The sequence below is a fragment of the Oncorhynchus kisutch genome, linkage group LG9 (assembly GCF_002021735.2).
Source record: "Oncorhynchus kisutch isolate 150728-3 linkage group LG9, Okis_V2, whole genome shotgun sequence".
Classification (NCBI taxonomy): Eukaryota; Metazoa; Chordata; class Actinopteri; order Salmoniformes; family Salmonidae; genus Oncorhynchus; species Oncorhynchus kisutch.
This window is the reverse complement of record NC_034182.2, coordinates 37,310,227-37,325,249: the sequence shown is the minus strand read 5'-3', so window position 1 is coordinate 37,325,249 and position 15,023 is coordinate 37,310,227. Positions and strand designations below refer to the sequence as shown.

General features: G+C 46.5%; 1 protein-coding gene across 1 annotated transcript in view; it reads right to left on the bottom strand.

Moving 5' to 3' along the window:
* rbpjb (recombination signal binding protein for immunoglobulin kappa J region b) overlaps nt 1–15,023 on the bottom strand; it is an 89,445-nt gene that overhangs the window by 2,522 nt on the left and 71,900 nt on the right. The window contains 8 exon segments of the mRNA XM_031832569.1: nt 1,725–1,828; nt 2,877–2,903; nt 2,905–3,033; nt 5,812–5,952; nt 8,294–8,406; nt 12,313–12,450; nt 12,962–13,136; nt 13,593–13,758. Coding sequence (XP_031688429.1) covers nt 1,725–1,828; nt 2,877–2,903; nt 2,905–3,033; nt 5,812–5,952; nt 8,294–8,406; nt 12,313–12,450; nt 12,962–13,136; nt 13,593–13,758 — 993 coding nt within the window.

Genomic DNA, 15,023 nt, shown 5'->3' with positions numbered 1-15,023 from the left:
AAAACAGTCCTGTAAAATCTCACTACGATTACACACATCTCACACAAATAGGTCAAAAGGGGATCGTGGCGTTCTCAGTCAACATTAGGGCCACTTTACACGCCATTCTGCAGCAGACAACAACCTCAACGTTTCACACCCGGGCTTCTCCCAGCGGGGTTTTAAATCCAGGGTGAATCCTACCGTTTATTACAGATTAAACCATGGAGCTCTTTCATCTGATCTAAAGACCTCTCTCTCTCCACCTCCATGGGTGGCAGACATAAACACATCGCTAATTCATCTAGAACATTCGGCGTCAAAAAGGAAACCCAGTACCTGTTGAAGAATGTTTGGCATAACCTAAAGGGTGTGCTTGGAAAATGGAAATATCTGAGCCTAAATTGAATTCACGTTTGTTCAGTTGGTACTCATTAGCAGAACATTGCTTTGATTTGGATCAAAGCACGGCTGTAATCTGTCTGGGTTATCCCCTGGTTAGTACTCACATAGAGATTATAATGAGTAACAAGGTCAGACTGAGTAGGAACATCCCCTTCCCCTCTCCCCAGAAAGGTGTATCTCATAGATAAAACAAATTCATCGTTTGAGGCCGTTTCAGTTGGACTTTAGTAGAATGAAGTAGTGTTTCTGATTCTCAATCCTTTCTATCCTTTCGGTCTGGTCAAGCTACGGTACTCTGCCTGGTCAAGCTACGGTACTCTGCCTGGTCAAGCTACGGTACTCTGCCTGGTCAAGCTACGGTACTCTGCCTGGTCAAGCTACGGTACTCTGCCTGGTCAAGCTACGGTACTCTGCCTGGTCAAGCTACGGTACTCTGCCTGGTCAAGCTACGGTACTCTGCCTGGTCAAGCTACGGTACTCTGCCTGGTCAAGCTACGGTACTCTGCCTGGTCAAGCTACGGTACTCTGCCTGGTCAAGCTACGTTACTCTGCCTGGTCAAGCTACGGTATTCTGCCTGGTCAAGCTACGGTATTCTGCCTGGTCAAGCTACGGTATTCTGCCTGGTCAAGCTACGGTATTCTGCCTGGTCAAGCTACGGTACTCTTGCCTGGTCAAGCTACGGTACTCTTGCCTGGTCAAGCTACGGTACTCTGCCTGGTCAAGCTACGGTACTCTGCCTGGTCAAGCTACGGTACTCTGCCTGGTCAAGCTACGGTACTCTGCCTGGTCAAGCTACGGTACTCTGCCTGGTCAAGCTACGGTACTCTGCCTGGTCAAGCTACGGTACTCTGCCTGGTCAAGCTACGGTACTCTGCCTGGTCAAGCTACGGTACTCTGCCTGGTCAAGCTACGGTACTCTGCCTGGTCAAGCTACGGTACTCTGCCTGGTCAAGCTACGGTACTCTGCCTGGTCAAGCTACGGTACTCTGCCTGGTCAAGCTACGGTACTCTGCCTGGTCAAGCTACGGTACTCTGCCTGGTCAAGCTACGGTATTCTGCCTGGTCAAGCTACGGTATTCTGCCTGGTCAAGCTACGGTATTCTGCCTGGTCAAGCTACGGTATTCTGCCTGGTCAAGCTACGGTATTCTGCCTGGTCAAGCTACAGTATTCTGTCTGGTCAAGCTACAGTATTCTGTCTGGTCAAGCTACGGTATTCTGTCTGGTCAAGCTACGGTATTCTGTCTGGTCAAGCTACAGTATTGAGCCAAATGTAGCATAATTTTGCACCACCATATTGAGCCACAGTTGAAAGGAGCAGCGAGGTGCGTCTGTCAGTACCTGTACATGGTCTCTGCCTCCACGTCTCCGAACCAGACCCTCAGGTTTGAGGTGAAGTTCTGTCCCGTCAGCTCCAGCATGGCCACATCCCCACCCCCGTTTAGCTAAACACACACACACAATACAACAAAAGCATAAATGTTTATTGTGTTGTTGACAGAGGAAGAGATGGAATCTGGTAAAGGGACTAAAGGGTGTTTGTTTGGAGCACTGCAAGAGGAACAAAGTGTTGTTTATAATAGGAATGGAGTGTGGATGTGTGTGTGCATGCATATCTGTGTGTGTCCCTCTCTAACCTGTGTGTGCATGCATATCTGTGTGTGTCCCTCTCTAACCTGTGTGTGCATGCATATCTGTGTGTGTCCCTCTCTAACCTGTGTGTGCATGCATATCTGTGTGTTTCCCTCTCTAACCTGTGTGTGCATGCATATCTGTGTGTTTCCCTCTCTAACCTGTGTGTGCATGCATATCTGTGTGTTTCCCTCTCTAACCTGTGTGTGCATGCATATCTGTGTGTGTCCCTCTCTAACCTGTGTGTGCATGCATATCTGTGTGTTTCCCTCTCTAACCTGTGTGTGCATGCATATCTGTGTGTGTCCCTCTCTAACCTGTGTGTGCATGCATATCTGTGTGTGTCCCTCTCTAACCTGTGTGTGCATGCATGTCTGTGTGTGTCCCTCTCTAACCTGTGTGTGCATGCATATCTGTGTGTCCCTCTCTAACCTGTGTGTGCATGCATATCTGTGTGTGTCCCTCTCTAACCTGTGTGTGCATGCATATCTGTGTGTGTCCCTCTCTAACCTGTGTGTGCATGCATATCTGTGTGTTTCCCTCTCTAACCTGTGTGTGCATGCATATCTGTGTGTGTCCCTCTCTAACCTGTGTGTGCATGCATATCTGTGTGTGTCCCTCTCTAACCTGTGTGTGCATGCATATCTGTGCGTTTCCCTCTCTAACCTGTGTGTGCATGCATATCTGTGTGTTTCCCTCTCTAACCTGTGTGTGCATGCATATCTGTGTGTTTCCCTCTCTAACCTGTGTGTGCATGCATATCTGTGTGTGTCCCTCTCTAACCTGTGTGTGCATGCATATCTGTGTGTGTCCCTCTCTAACCTGTGTGTGCATGCATATCTGTGTGTGTCCCTCTCTAACCTGCAAGCTCTCGACTCCAGGCACGGGGGGTGACAGGCGAGTGGACGGGGCCCATGCCCTCGTAGAAGGTGTACTCAGCCTTGTCTGTGCTGATGATTGTCCAGGACGCTCCGTCGTTGATCATCTCTTTGTTTGGTTCCTTTGGGCATGGAGTGGCCTGGGACACACACACACACACACACACACACACACACACACACACACACAAGTTAAAGGGAGCTGCTAGCGCTTCACCATATTTCAGATATGGATCGATAAATGAACATAGCTGTGTGTTATGAATCTTGGTTTAGTTGTTTCTATGGTGATCTCTGATGTAGAGATAACACCTCCACAAGGAGCCTATCACCGTACCGCTATATTAACTCTCACTCTAATCCGTCGTCTATCGAAGATGGAATCCAAAAGGGGAAGAATAACCTCTTAGCAAAACAAAGACTGTGAATAAATTCAGCAACGGGGACCAGCACAGAGCACTGACATGGGATGCCGACCATTTTCAGGCGGGATCTGATCAACAACGTAAAAAAATATTTTTTTATTTAACCTTTATTTAACTAGGCAATTCTTAATTACAAATGACGGCCTACCCAGGCCAAACCCAGACGAAGCTGGGCCAATCGCAATTGCCCTAAGGGACTCCAAAACACGGCCGGATGTGATTCAGCCTGGATTTGAACCAGGGACTGTAGTGTTGTCTCTTGCACTGAGATGCAGTTAGACACCTGCACCACTCGGGAGAATTTGAAATATGTAAACTGGGTATTACCGTAGGAACCAACTAATGTTCACCATCCAAGAATACATTTTCTCACAAGATCATTCTGATTGGTTACTGCAAATATGGGGTCAATTTAAGTAGTCTCAACGCGTAATGAAGGTGGTCTCAACGCGTAATGAAGGTGGTCTCAACGCGTAATGAAGGTGGTCTCAACGCGTAATGAAGGTGGTCTCAACGCGTAATGAAGGTGGTCTCAACGCGTAATGAAGGTGGTCTCAACGCGTAATGAAGGTGGTCTCAACGCGTAATGAAGGTGGTCTCAACGCGTAATGAAGGTAGTCAACGCGTAATGAAGGTGGTCTCAACGCGTAATGAAGGTGGTCTCAACGCGTAATGAAGGTGGTCTCAACGCGTAATGAAGGTGGTCTCAACGCGTAATGAAGGTGGTCTCAACGCGTAATGAAGGTGGTCTCAACGCGTAATGAAGGTGGTCTCAACGCGTAATGAAGGTGGTCTCAACGCGTAATGAAGGTAGTCTCAACGCGTAATGAAGGTAGTCTCAACGCGTAATGAAGGTAGTCTCAACGCGTAATGAAGGTGGTCTCAACGCGTAATGAAGGTGGTCTCAACGCGTAATGAAGGTGGTCTCAACGCGTAATGAAGGTAGTCTCAACGCGTAATGAAGGTGGTCTCAACGCGTAATGAAGGTGGGTGGTCTCAACGCGTTAATGACGGTGGGTGTCTCAAGCGTAATGAAGGTGGTCTCAACGCGTAATGAAGGTGGTATCAACGCGTAATGAAGGTGGTCTCAACGCTGTCATGCAGGTAGTCACGCGTAATGAGGTGGTCTCAACGCGTAATGAAGGTTGGGTGGTCTCAACGCGTAATGAAGGTGGTCTCACGCGTAATGAAGGTGGTCTCAACGCGTAATGAAGGTTGGTCTCAACGCGTAATGAAGGTGGTCTCAACGCGTAATGAAGGTGGTTCTCAACGCGTAATGAAGGTGGTCTCAACGGTAATGAAGGTGGTCTCAACGCGTAATGAAGGTGTCTCAACGCGTAATGAAGGTGGTCTCAACGCGTAATGACGGTGGTCTCAACGCGTAATGAAGGTGGTCTCAACGCGTAATGAAGGTGGTCTCAACGCGTAATGAAGGTGGTCTCAACGCGTAATGAAGGTGGTCTCAACGCGTAATGAAGGTGGTCTCAACGCGTAATGAAGGTGGTCTCAACGCGTAATGAAGGTGGTCTCAACGCGTAATGAAGGTGGTCTCAACGCGTAATGAAGGTGGTCTCAACGCGTAATGAAGGTGGTCTCAACGCGTAATGAAGGTGGTCTCAATGCGTAATGAAGGTAGTCTCAACGCGTAATGAAGGTAGTCTCAACGCGTAATGAAGGTGGTCTCAACGCGTAATGAAGGTGGTCTCAACGCGTAATGAAGGTGGTCTCAACGCGTAATGAAGGTAGTCTCAACGCGTAATGAAGGTGGTCTCAACGCGTAATGAAGGTGGGGTGGTCTCAACGCGTAATGAAGGTGGTCTCAACGCGTAATGAAGGTGGTCTCAACGCGTAATGAAGGTGGTCTCAACGCGTAATGAAGGTAGTCAACGCGTAATGAAGGTGGTCTCAACGCGTAATGAAGGTGGGGTGGTCTCAACGCGTAATGAAGGTGGTCTCAACGCGTAATGAAGGTGGTCTCAACGCGTAATGAAGGTGGTCTCAACGCGTAATGAAGGTGGTCTCAACGCGTAATGAAGGTGGTCTCAACGCGTAATGAAGGTGGTCTCAACGCGTAATGAAGGTGGTCTCAACGCGTAATGAAGGTGGTCTCAACGCGTAATGAAGGTGGTCTCAACGCGTAATGAAGGTGGTCTCAACGCGTAATGAAGGTGGTCTCAACGCGTAATGAAGGTGGTCTCAACGCGTAATGAAGGTGGTCTCAACGCGTAATGAAGGTGGTCTCAACGCGTAATGAAGGTGGTCTCAACGCGTAATGAAGGTAGTCTCAACGCGTAATGAAGGTGGTCTCAACGCGTAATGAAGGTGGTCTCAACGTGTAATGAAGGTGGTCTCAACGCGTAATGAAGGTAGTCTCAACGCGTAATGAAAGTCGTCTCAACGCGTAATGAAGGTAGTCTCAACGCGTAATGAAGGTAGTCTCAACGCGTAATGAAGGTGGTCTCAACGCGTAATGGAAGGTAGTGTCTCACTCACTTGAAACTGTATGATCCTCTCTTGGGAAAGGCACAGGTACATCCGCTCTGTGTCCTTCAGGTAGAATGAACACTTGTGCAGCTGGGAGACAGGGTCGTCTGCATCCAACAAGGCCGTCTGCTTGTCCACCTTACGGATGATCTGACACACACAGACAGGCTGGTGTTTAGGGTTTAGTTGCTTAGAGCTCAGTGTACAAATAACATCATTAACTTTCATTAGTGTGTGTGTGTGTGTGTGTGTGTGTGTGTGTGTGTGTTGGTAATAAAGAGAAATAGTGAGAATATTAACATAGACATACAAGACACAAAAATAAAGAGTTCTGTAGGAAAAATTGAGAGAGGAGAGAAACAGGGAGAGAGGAGAGAAACAGGGAGAGAGGAGAGAAACATGGAGAGAAACAGGGAGAGAGGAGAGAAACAGGGAGAGGAGAGAAACAGGGAGAGGAGAGAAACAGGGAGAGAGGAGAGAAACAGGGAGAGAAACATGGAGAGAAACATGGAGAGAACATGGAGGAGAGAAACAGGGAGAGAGGAGAGAAACATGGAGAGGAGAGAAACAGGGAGAGAGGAGAGAAACATGGAGAGGAGAGAAACAGGGAGAGAGGAGAGAAACATGGAGAGAAACATGGAGAGAGGAGAGAAACATGGAGAGAGGAGAGAAACATGGAGAGAGGAGAGAAACAGGGAGAGAGGAGAGAAACAGGGAGAGAGGAGAGAAACATGGAGAGAAACAGGGAGAGAGGAGAGAAACATGGAGAGAAACATGGAGAGGAGAGAAACAGGGAGAGAAACATGGAGAGAGGAGAGAAACAGGGAGAGAAACATGGAGAGAGGAGAGAAACAGGGAGAGAAACATGGAGAGAGGAGAGAAACAGGGAGAGAAAAATGGAGAGAGGAGAGAAACAGGGAGAGAGGAGAGAAACAGGGAGAGAGGAGAGAAAACATGGAGAGAAACAGGGAGAGAGGAGAGAAACATGGAGAGAAACATGGAGAGGAGAGAAACAGGGAGAGAAACATGGAGAGAGGAGAGAAACAGGGAGAGAAACATGGAGAGAGGAGAGAAACAGGGAGAGAAACATGGAGAGAGGAGAGAAACAGGGAGAGAAACATGGAGAGAGGAGAGAAACAGGGAGAGAAACATGGAGAGAGAGAAACAGGGAGAGAAACATGGAGAGAGGAGAAACAGGGAGAGAAACATGGAGAGAGGAGAAACAGGGAGAGAAACATGGAGAGAGGAGAAACAGGGAGAGAAACATGGAGAGAGGAGAAACAGGGAGAGAAACATGGAGTATGAGGAGAAACAGGGAGAGAAACATGGAGAGAGGAGAAACAGGGAGAGAAACATGGAGAGAGGAGAAACAGGGAGAGAAACATGGAGAGAGGAGAGAAACATGGAGAGAAACATGGAGAGAGGAGAGAAACAGGGAGAGAGGAGAGAAACATGGAGAGAAACATGGAGAGGAGAGAACATGGAGAGAGGAGAGAAACATGGAGAGAGGAGAGAAACAGGGAGAGAAACATGGAGAGAGGAGAGAAACAGGGAGAGAAACATGGAGAGAGGAGAGAACACAGGGAGAGAAACATGGAGAGAGGAGAGAAACAGGGAGAGAAACATGGAGAGAGGAGAGAACAGGGAGAGAAACATGGAGAGAGGAGAGAAACAGGGAGAGAACATGGAGAGAGGAGAAACAGGGAGAGAAACATGGAGAGAGGAGAGAAACAGGGAGAGAAACATGGAGAGGAGAGAAACAGGGAGAGAAACATGGAGAGAGGAGAAACAGGGAGAGAAACATGGAGAGAGGAGAAACAGGGAGAGAAACATGGAGAGAGGAGAAACAGGGAGAGAAACATGGAGAGAGGAGAGAAACATGGAGAGAAACATGGAGAGAGGAGAGAAACAGGGAGAGAGGAGGAGAAACAGGGAGAGAGGAGAGAAACATGGAGAGAGGAGAGAAACAGGGAGAGAGGAGAGAAACAGGGAGAGAGGAGAGAAACAGGAGAGAAACAGGGAGAAACAGGGCTGAGAGGAGAGAAACATGAAGAGAAACAGGGAGAGAAACAGGGAAAGAAACATGAAGAGAAACAGGGAGAGAAACAGGGAGAGAAACATGGAGAGAAACAGGGAGAGAAACATGGAGAGAACATGGAGAGAAACATGGAGAGAAACATGGAGAGAAACATGGAGAGAAACATGGAGAGAGTAGAGAAACATGGAGAGAGTAGAGAAACAGGGAGAGAGGAGAGAAACAGGGAGAGAAACAGGGAGAGGAGAGAAACAGGGAGAGAAACATGGAGAGAAACATGGAGAGAGGAGAGAAACATGGAGAGAAACATGGAGAGAGGAGAGAAACATGGAGAGAAACATGGAGAGAAACATTGAGAGAAACATGGAGAGAGGAGAGAAACATGGAGAGAAACATGGAGAGAAACATGGAGAGAGGAGAGAAACAGATGTAAGAGAGTGAAGTGGTGGGTAGTACCAGGCGTGGCAGGGCCATCCCGGTGACAGAGCAGACCAGTTTGACCGTCTGTCCATAGTGGATGTAGCCATCTCTCACAGTGAACTCCTCTCCTTCAGACTCCTCGTCATCCACTGGGGAACAGGACACACAACATTCATCTTTTGTTTCAATAGCACATACACTGAGTATAAAGAATTTTAGGGTGGAAATGTAACGTCAGGCCAGCCTCTCAACAATCCACTTTAAAACAAAGCATGGTATTGTCATTTACCCATACCGTGGAATCAGAAAATATTCAGACCGCTTGACTTTATCAAAATGTTGTTACATTACAGTCTTATTCTAAAATGAATTACATAAACAAATGTCCTCAATCTACACACAATACCCCATAATGACATCACAATACCCCATAATGACATCACAATACCCCATAATGACATCACAATAGCCCATAATGACATCACAATAGCCCATAATGACATCACAATACCCCATAATGACATCACAATAGCCCATAATGACATCACAATAGCCCATAATGACATCACAATAGCCCATAATGACAAAGCAAAAACAGTTAAGAATTTTTTGCACATTTAGAAAAAATAAAAAAACAAAAATACCTTATTTCCATAAGTATTCAGACCCTTCTCTATGAGACTCAAAATTGCGCTCAGGTGCATCCTGTTTCCATTGATCATCCTTGAGATGTTTCTACAACTTAATTGGAGTCCACCTTTGGTAAATTCAATTGATTGGACATGATTTGGAAAGGCACACACCTGTCTATATAAGGTCCCACAGTTGACAGTGCATGTCAGGGCAAAGACCAAGCCATGAGGTCGAAGGAATTATCCGTAGAGGTCTGAGACAGGATTGTGTCGAGGCACAGATCTGGGGAAGGGTACCAAAAAATGTCTGCAGCATTGAAGGTCCCCAAGAACATCATTCTTAAATGGAAGAAGTTTGGAACCACCAAGACTCTTCCAAGAGCTGGCCTCCCGGCCAAACTGAGCAATCAGGGAGATGGGCCTTGGTCAGGGAGGTGACCAAAAATCCAATGGTCACTCTGACAGAGCTTTAGAGTTCCTCTGTGGAGATTGGAGAACCTTCCAGAAGGACAACCTTCTCTGCAGCACTCCACCAATCAGATTGAACTCTTTGGCCTGAATGCCAAGCATCACTTCTGGGGGAAACCTGGCACCATCCCTACGGTGAAGCATGGTGGTGGCAGCATCATGCTGTGAGGATGTTTTTCAGTAGCAGAAACTGAGAGACTAGTCAGGATCAAGGGAAAGATGAAAGGAGCAAAGTACAGAGAGATCCTTGATGAAAACCTGCTCCAGAGCGCTCAGGACCTCAGACTGGGGTGAAGGTTCACCTTCCAACAAGACAACAACACTAAGCAGGCAGCCAAGACAACACAGGAGTGGCTTCGGGACATGTCTCTGAATGTCCTTGAGTGGTCCAGCCAGAGCACGGACTTGAACCCGATCAAACATCTCTGGAGAGACCTGAAAATAGCTGTGCAGCGACGCTCCCCATCCAACCTGACAGAGTTTGAGGATCCGCGGAGAAGAATGAGAGAAACTCACCAAATACAGGTGTGCCAAGCTTGTAGCGTCATACACAAGAAGACTCAAGGTTGTAATTGCTGCCAAAGGTTCTTCAACAAAGTACTGAGTAATATTTGTCATTATGGGATAGTGTGTCGATTGATGAGGGAATAAAATGCAATTTTAGAATAAGGCTGTAACATAACAAAATGTGGAAAAAGTGAAGGGGTTTGAAAGCTTCTCTATACACATTACCCACACACACACACACATTACCCACACACACATTACCCACACACACACACACACACACATTACCCATACACACACACACATTACCCATACACACACACATTACCCATACACACACACATTACCCATACACACACACACACACACACACATTACCCATACACACACACACACACACACACATTACCCATACACACACACACACACACATTACACACACACTACCCATACACACACACATTACCCATACACACACACACACACACACACACACACACATTACCCATACACACACACACACACACACACACATTACCCATACACACACACACACACATTACCCATACACACACACACACATACACATTACCCATACACACACACACACACACACACACACATTACCCATACACACACACACACACACATTACCCATACATACACATTACACACACATTACCCCCACACACACACACACACACACACACACATTACCCACACACATTACCCATACATTACCCACACATACACATAGCACACACATTACCCATACACACACACACACATAACACACACATTACCCATACACACACACACACATTACCCACCCACCCACACACACACACCCACCCACACACACACACATTACCCATACACACACATTACCCATACACACACACACACACACACACACACATTACCCATACACACATTACACATACATTACCCACACACACACACACATTACACATACATTACCCACACATTACACATACATTACCCACACACACACACACACATTACACATACATTACCCACACACACACACACATTACACATACACACTGTTACGGATACAGGTATCCTGTGTCTGTGTGTGTGTGTGTATCCTGTGTTTCTTTTCTCTCCTTCTCCCCTCACAGGTGAAAATCATCACTCCCCAATCAATCATCAATCAGAAGACACACCTCCTCCTGTTTCCTACCCAATCACAGTTCCTTTCCCTTGGTTTAAAAACCCCATCAGTTGTTTGCTCTAGAGCGCAATCTCTCTGTAAATGCCATGTCTGTAGGTCTCTGTGTTTCACTCTAGCGTTGTGTCTTAACCTCTCTTTTGTTTGAGCACCTCCATAGCACTTTGTCATCACCTGTGAGTATTGTTTTGGTTATGGTGTTTGTTTGTTGCTGGTGGGAAAAGGGGGAAACCTAGACAAGTCGCCCTTGGGCATACACTACCCGTAGGTGAACTTTGTTAAATACACTAGTTAGAACTGGGTGGACCACCCACTGTATTTATGGTTAGTTAGTTAGCTGTTGTTAAAGTAGGCTAGTCTAGCTTAGGGGTGTTTTTGTATATTTATTGTTTCTTTCCTTGGGTCCAGCTCAGCCCCTTTTCCTGCTCCCCCCCCCCCATTACCGTGTGTTTATAAATAAACCTGGGGTTTGACGTTAGATTTCTGTTGTCGTGGTTATTTCGTTCACACTTTTACTTTGTCACAATAATAATTTGCATGAGTTATGTTACGGGTCTCATTACCATCCCCCCTAGACTGTCGGGCCAAAAGGGATTCGTAACACACACACACACATTACCCATACACACACACACACACACACATTACCCACACACACATTACCCATACACACACATTACACATACATTACCCACACACACACACACACACATTACCCACACACACACACACACATTACCCACACACACACATTACCCACACACACACACACACACACACATTACCCACACACACACACACATTACCCACACACATTACCCACACACACACACACACACACACACACACACACACACACACACACACACACACACACACACACACACACACACACACACACATTACCCACACACACACATTACACATACATTACATTACCCATTTGGGGTGGCAGGTAGCCTAGTGGTTAGAGCGTTGGACTAGTAACCAAAAGGTAGCCAGATTGAATCCCCGAGCTGACAAGGTAAACATGTCGTTCCGCCCCTGAACAAGGCAGTTAACCCACTATTCCCCGGTAGGTTGTCATTGTGAAATAAGATTTTTTTCTTAACTGACTTGTCTAGTTAAATAAAGATTTTTTTAAATTAAATACATTGCCCATACACACATACACCCGTACACACATTTTTACAATGGAAGTGTGTGTGTGTATGGTTAATGTGTGTGTGTGTGTGTGTGTGTACCACACTCACACAGGTGAACGTAGAAGGCACCCCATTGCTGGGAGCTGGCGTGGAAGTTCCCCCCCTCCACATGTAGGTAGCGCGTGCTGACCGTCTGGGAACGCAACCGGTTGAACAGGGCCACCTTGGTCCCCGATGCAATACACACTGCAGTAGGAGACACACACAGAGAGAGAGATAAAGAGAACACACTACATGTACGTCTCGGTGATAACATGAGAGAGAAGAACACATGTCCCCGTCTGGGTGACAGGATGTGAGAGAACAACACATGTCCCCGTCTGGGTGATAAGATGTGCGAGAACAACACATGTCCCCGTCTGGGTGATAAGATGAGAGAGAAGAGGGTAGAAAGCGGGCCGTAAAAAAATAAACTCTACAGCGACTTAACAATATTGAACATTGGGTCATTTTTCAGGCATCGGTTGTCATCTGTTTTTTTAGCTGTAGCGCCCTCTAGTGGCAAGACTGGAAAACAGGGAAACTTTGTTGAAGAGCAATAGTAGCATTGTGAATGGCAGAAATGAACATTGTTTGAACACAATAGAATAGATTCAATAGACATCTTTCACGAGCCACGTCCTGTTCGAGGAAGGAAGGATGCCTTTTGAAAGCAGGGCCCTATGAGTGTGTGTGTGTTGGCGTTTGTGTGACTCACGGTCTGCGTTCTTCAGGGACTGTTTCTTCTTGGAGGGCTTGGAGATGACTTTTATCCTCTTACTAAGGAAGACGCCGATGTCGGCGCTGTTGCCGTAGAACATCTTGACCGACAGCATGAAGTGCTTTCTCTTGTCGGAGTCTGATATGTACAAGGTTTTGGCTGTGCAATAGTTCTGAGTGAGAGGGAAAAAAATAAGGCCAGGCACCAGTTAGTCATTTCTGTGGTGAGAGAGAGACAGAGAGAGAGACAGAGAGAGAGACAGAGAGAGAGACAGAGAGAGAGACAGAGAGAGTGAGACAGAGAGAGAGGTATGAGTGAGACAGAGAGAGAGGTATGAGTGAGACAGAGAGAGAGGTATGAGTGAGAGAAAGAGAGACAGGTATGAGTGAGAGAAAGAGAGACAGAGAAAGAGAGACAGAGACAGAGAGGTATGAGTGAGACAGAGAGAGAGGTATGAGTGAGACAGAGAGAGAGGTGTGAGTGAGACAGAGAGAGAGAGTGAGACAGAGGTGTGAGTGAGACAGAGTGAGACAGAGAGAGAGGTGTGAGAGAGACAGAGAGAGAGGTGTGAGAGAGACAGAGAGAGAGGTGTGAGAGAGACAGAGAGAGAGAGTGTACAGGGCCCTACCTTCCCCTCGATGTTGAGTTGTTGCATCTCCTGGTCACTGTTTCCTATCCCTATAAAGGCACAGGGTTGAGCCTCCTGCTCTGAACAGCCCTCTCTCTCCATCTCCTCTCTCTTCTTCTTCCAGCCAGAGCCCATCAGGTAGACACATGGAGGAGGACAGAAGAACCTGAACACACACACACACACACACACACACACACACAAGTATAATTTACATACACTGAGTATAGCAAACATTAGGAACACCTTCCTAATATTGAGCGAAACCACCCCCCAACTTTCTCCCTCAGAACAGCCTCAATTCTTTGGGGTATGGACTCTACAATGTATTGAAAGCGTTCCACAGGAATGCTGGTCCATGTTGACTCCAACGCTTCCCACAGTTGTGCCAAGTTGGCTGGATGTCCTTTGGCTGGTGGACCATTTTTGAAACACACGGGAAATTGTTGAGCGTAAAAAAAAAACAGCACCGTTGCAGTTCTTGACACACTCAAACCGGTGCACCTGGCATCTACTACAATACCCAGTTCAAAGGCACTTCAACATTTTGTCTTGCCCAGTCACACAATACATGTCTCAAGGCTTAAAAATCCATTTTAAACGTGTCTCCTCTCCTTCATCTACACTGATTGAAGTGGATTTAACAAGTGACATCAATAAGCAATCATCACCTGGTCTGTCATGTAAAGAGCAGGTGCTCCTAATGTTTTGTATCCTCAGTGTACACACCACTACCCAGACTACACACACATCAAATGATTAGTAGCTATAATACTTTACACACACACACACACACACATATACCAGACACAGTTGATAGAACTGTCTGGAATCTACTCTGGTCTGGTGGGTCCAGACTGTTCATAAACATGTCATACTGCATGTTAGACGTTCTGCCACTAGATGGCAGTGTGACAAACAAAAAAAGAAATGTAGAACTTGGGAATTAAGTTTCAGCCAAGTTGTCAGCGCATTTCTTTGAGTGACAAACAAACTTCTCAAAACAGCTACTAAAATCCTGTAAAACCTTGTTTAATTTTCAAAGGAGAAAGTGAAATGTTAATCCAATAACCGATGGGGCTTGCTCGAGTCGAATCTGACAAGAACTTGAATTTTAGCCAGTACCTCAGGAAGACATGTCAGGAGAAATAAACACGTAGATTGCTTAAAACAACACTTTTACTAGTCTCAGTCATGTCCCTTCTTTAGGGAGAAATATCAAATGTTTTCACCCATGTTGCTCTTCAAAATAACTAAAGCGGTTTGTTTTTATGAGCATGTGCAGGGAGAGAAGGAAAGTAGGTCAAATGGAGACACTTGTCATGAGACTGTCTGTCTAGTCTAGGAGGAGAGTGACACATAACACCAGTCTGCTTTCATCTCCTAAAAGAGAGAGAGAGAGAAAGAGGGAGATCTCTGTGGAAAACCCAT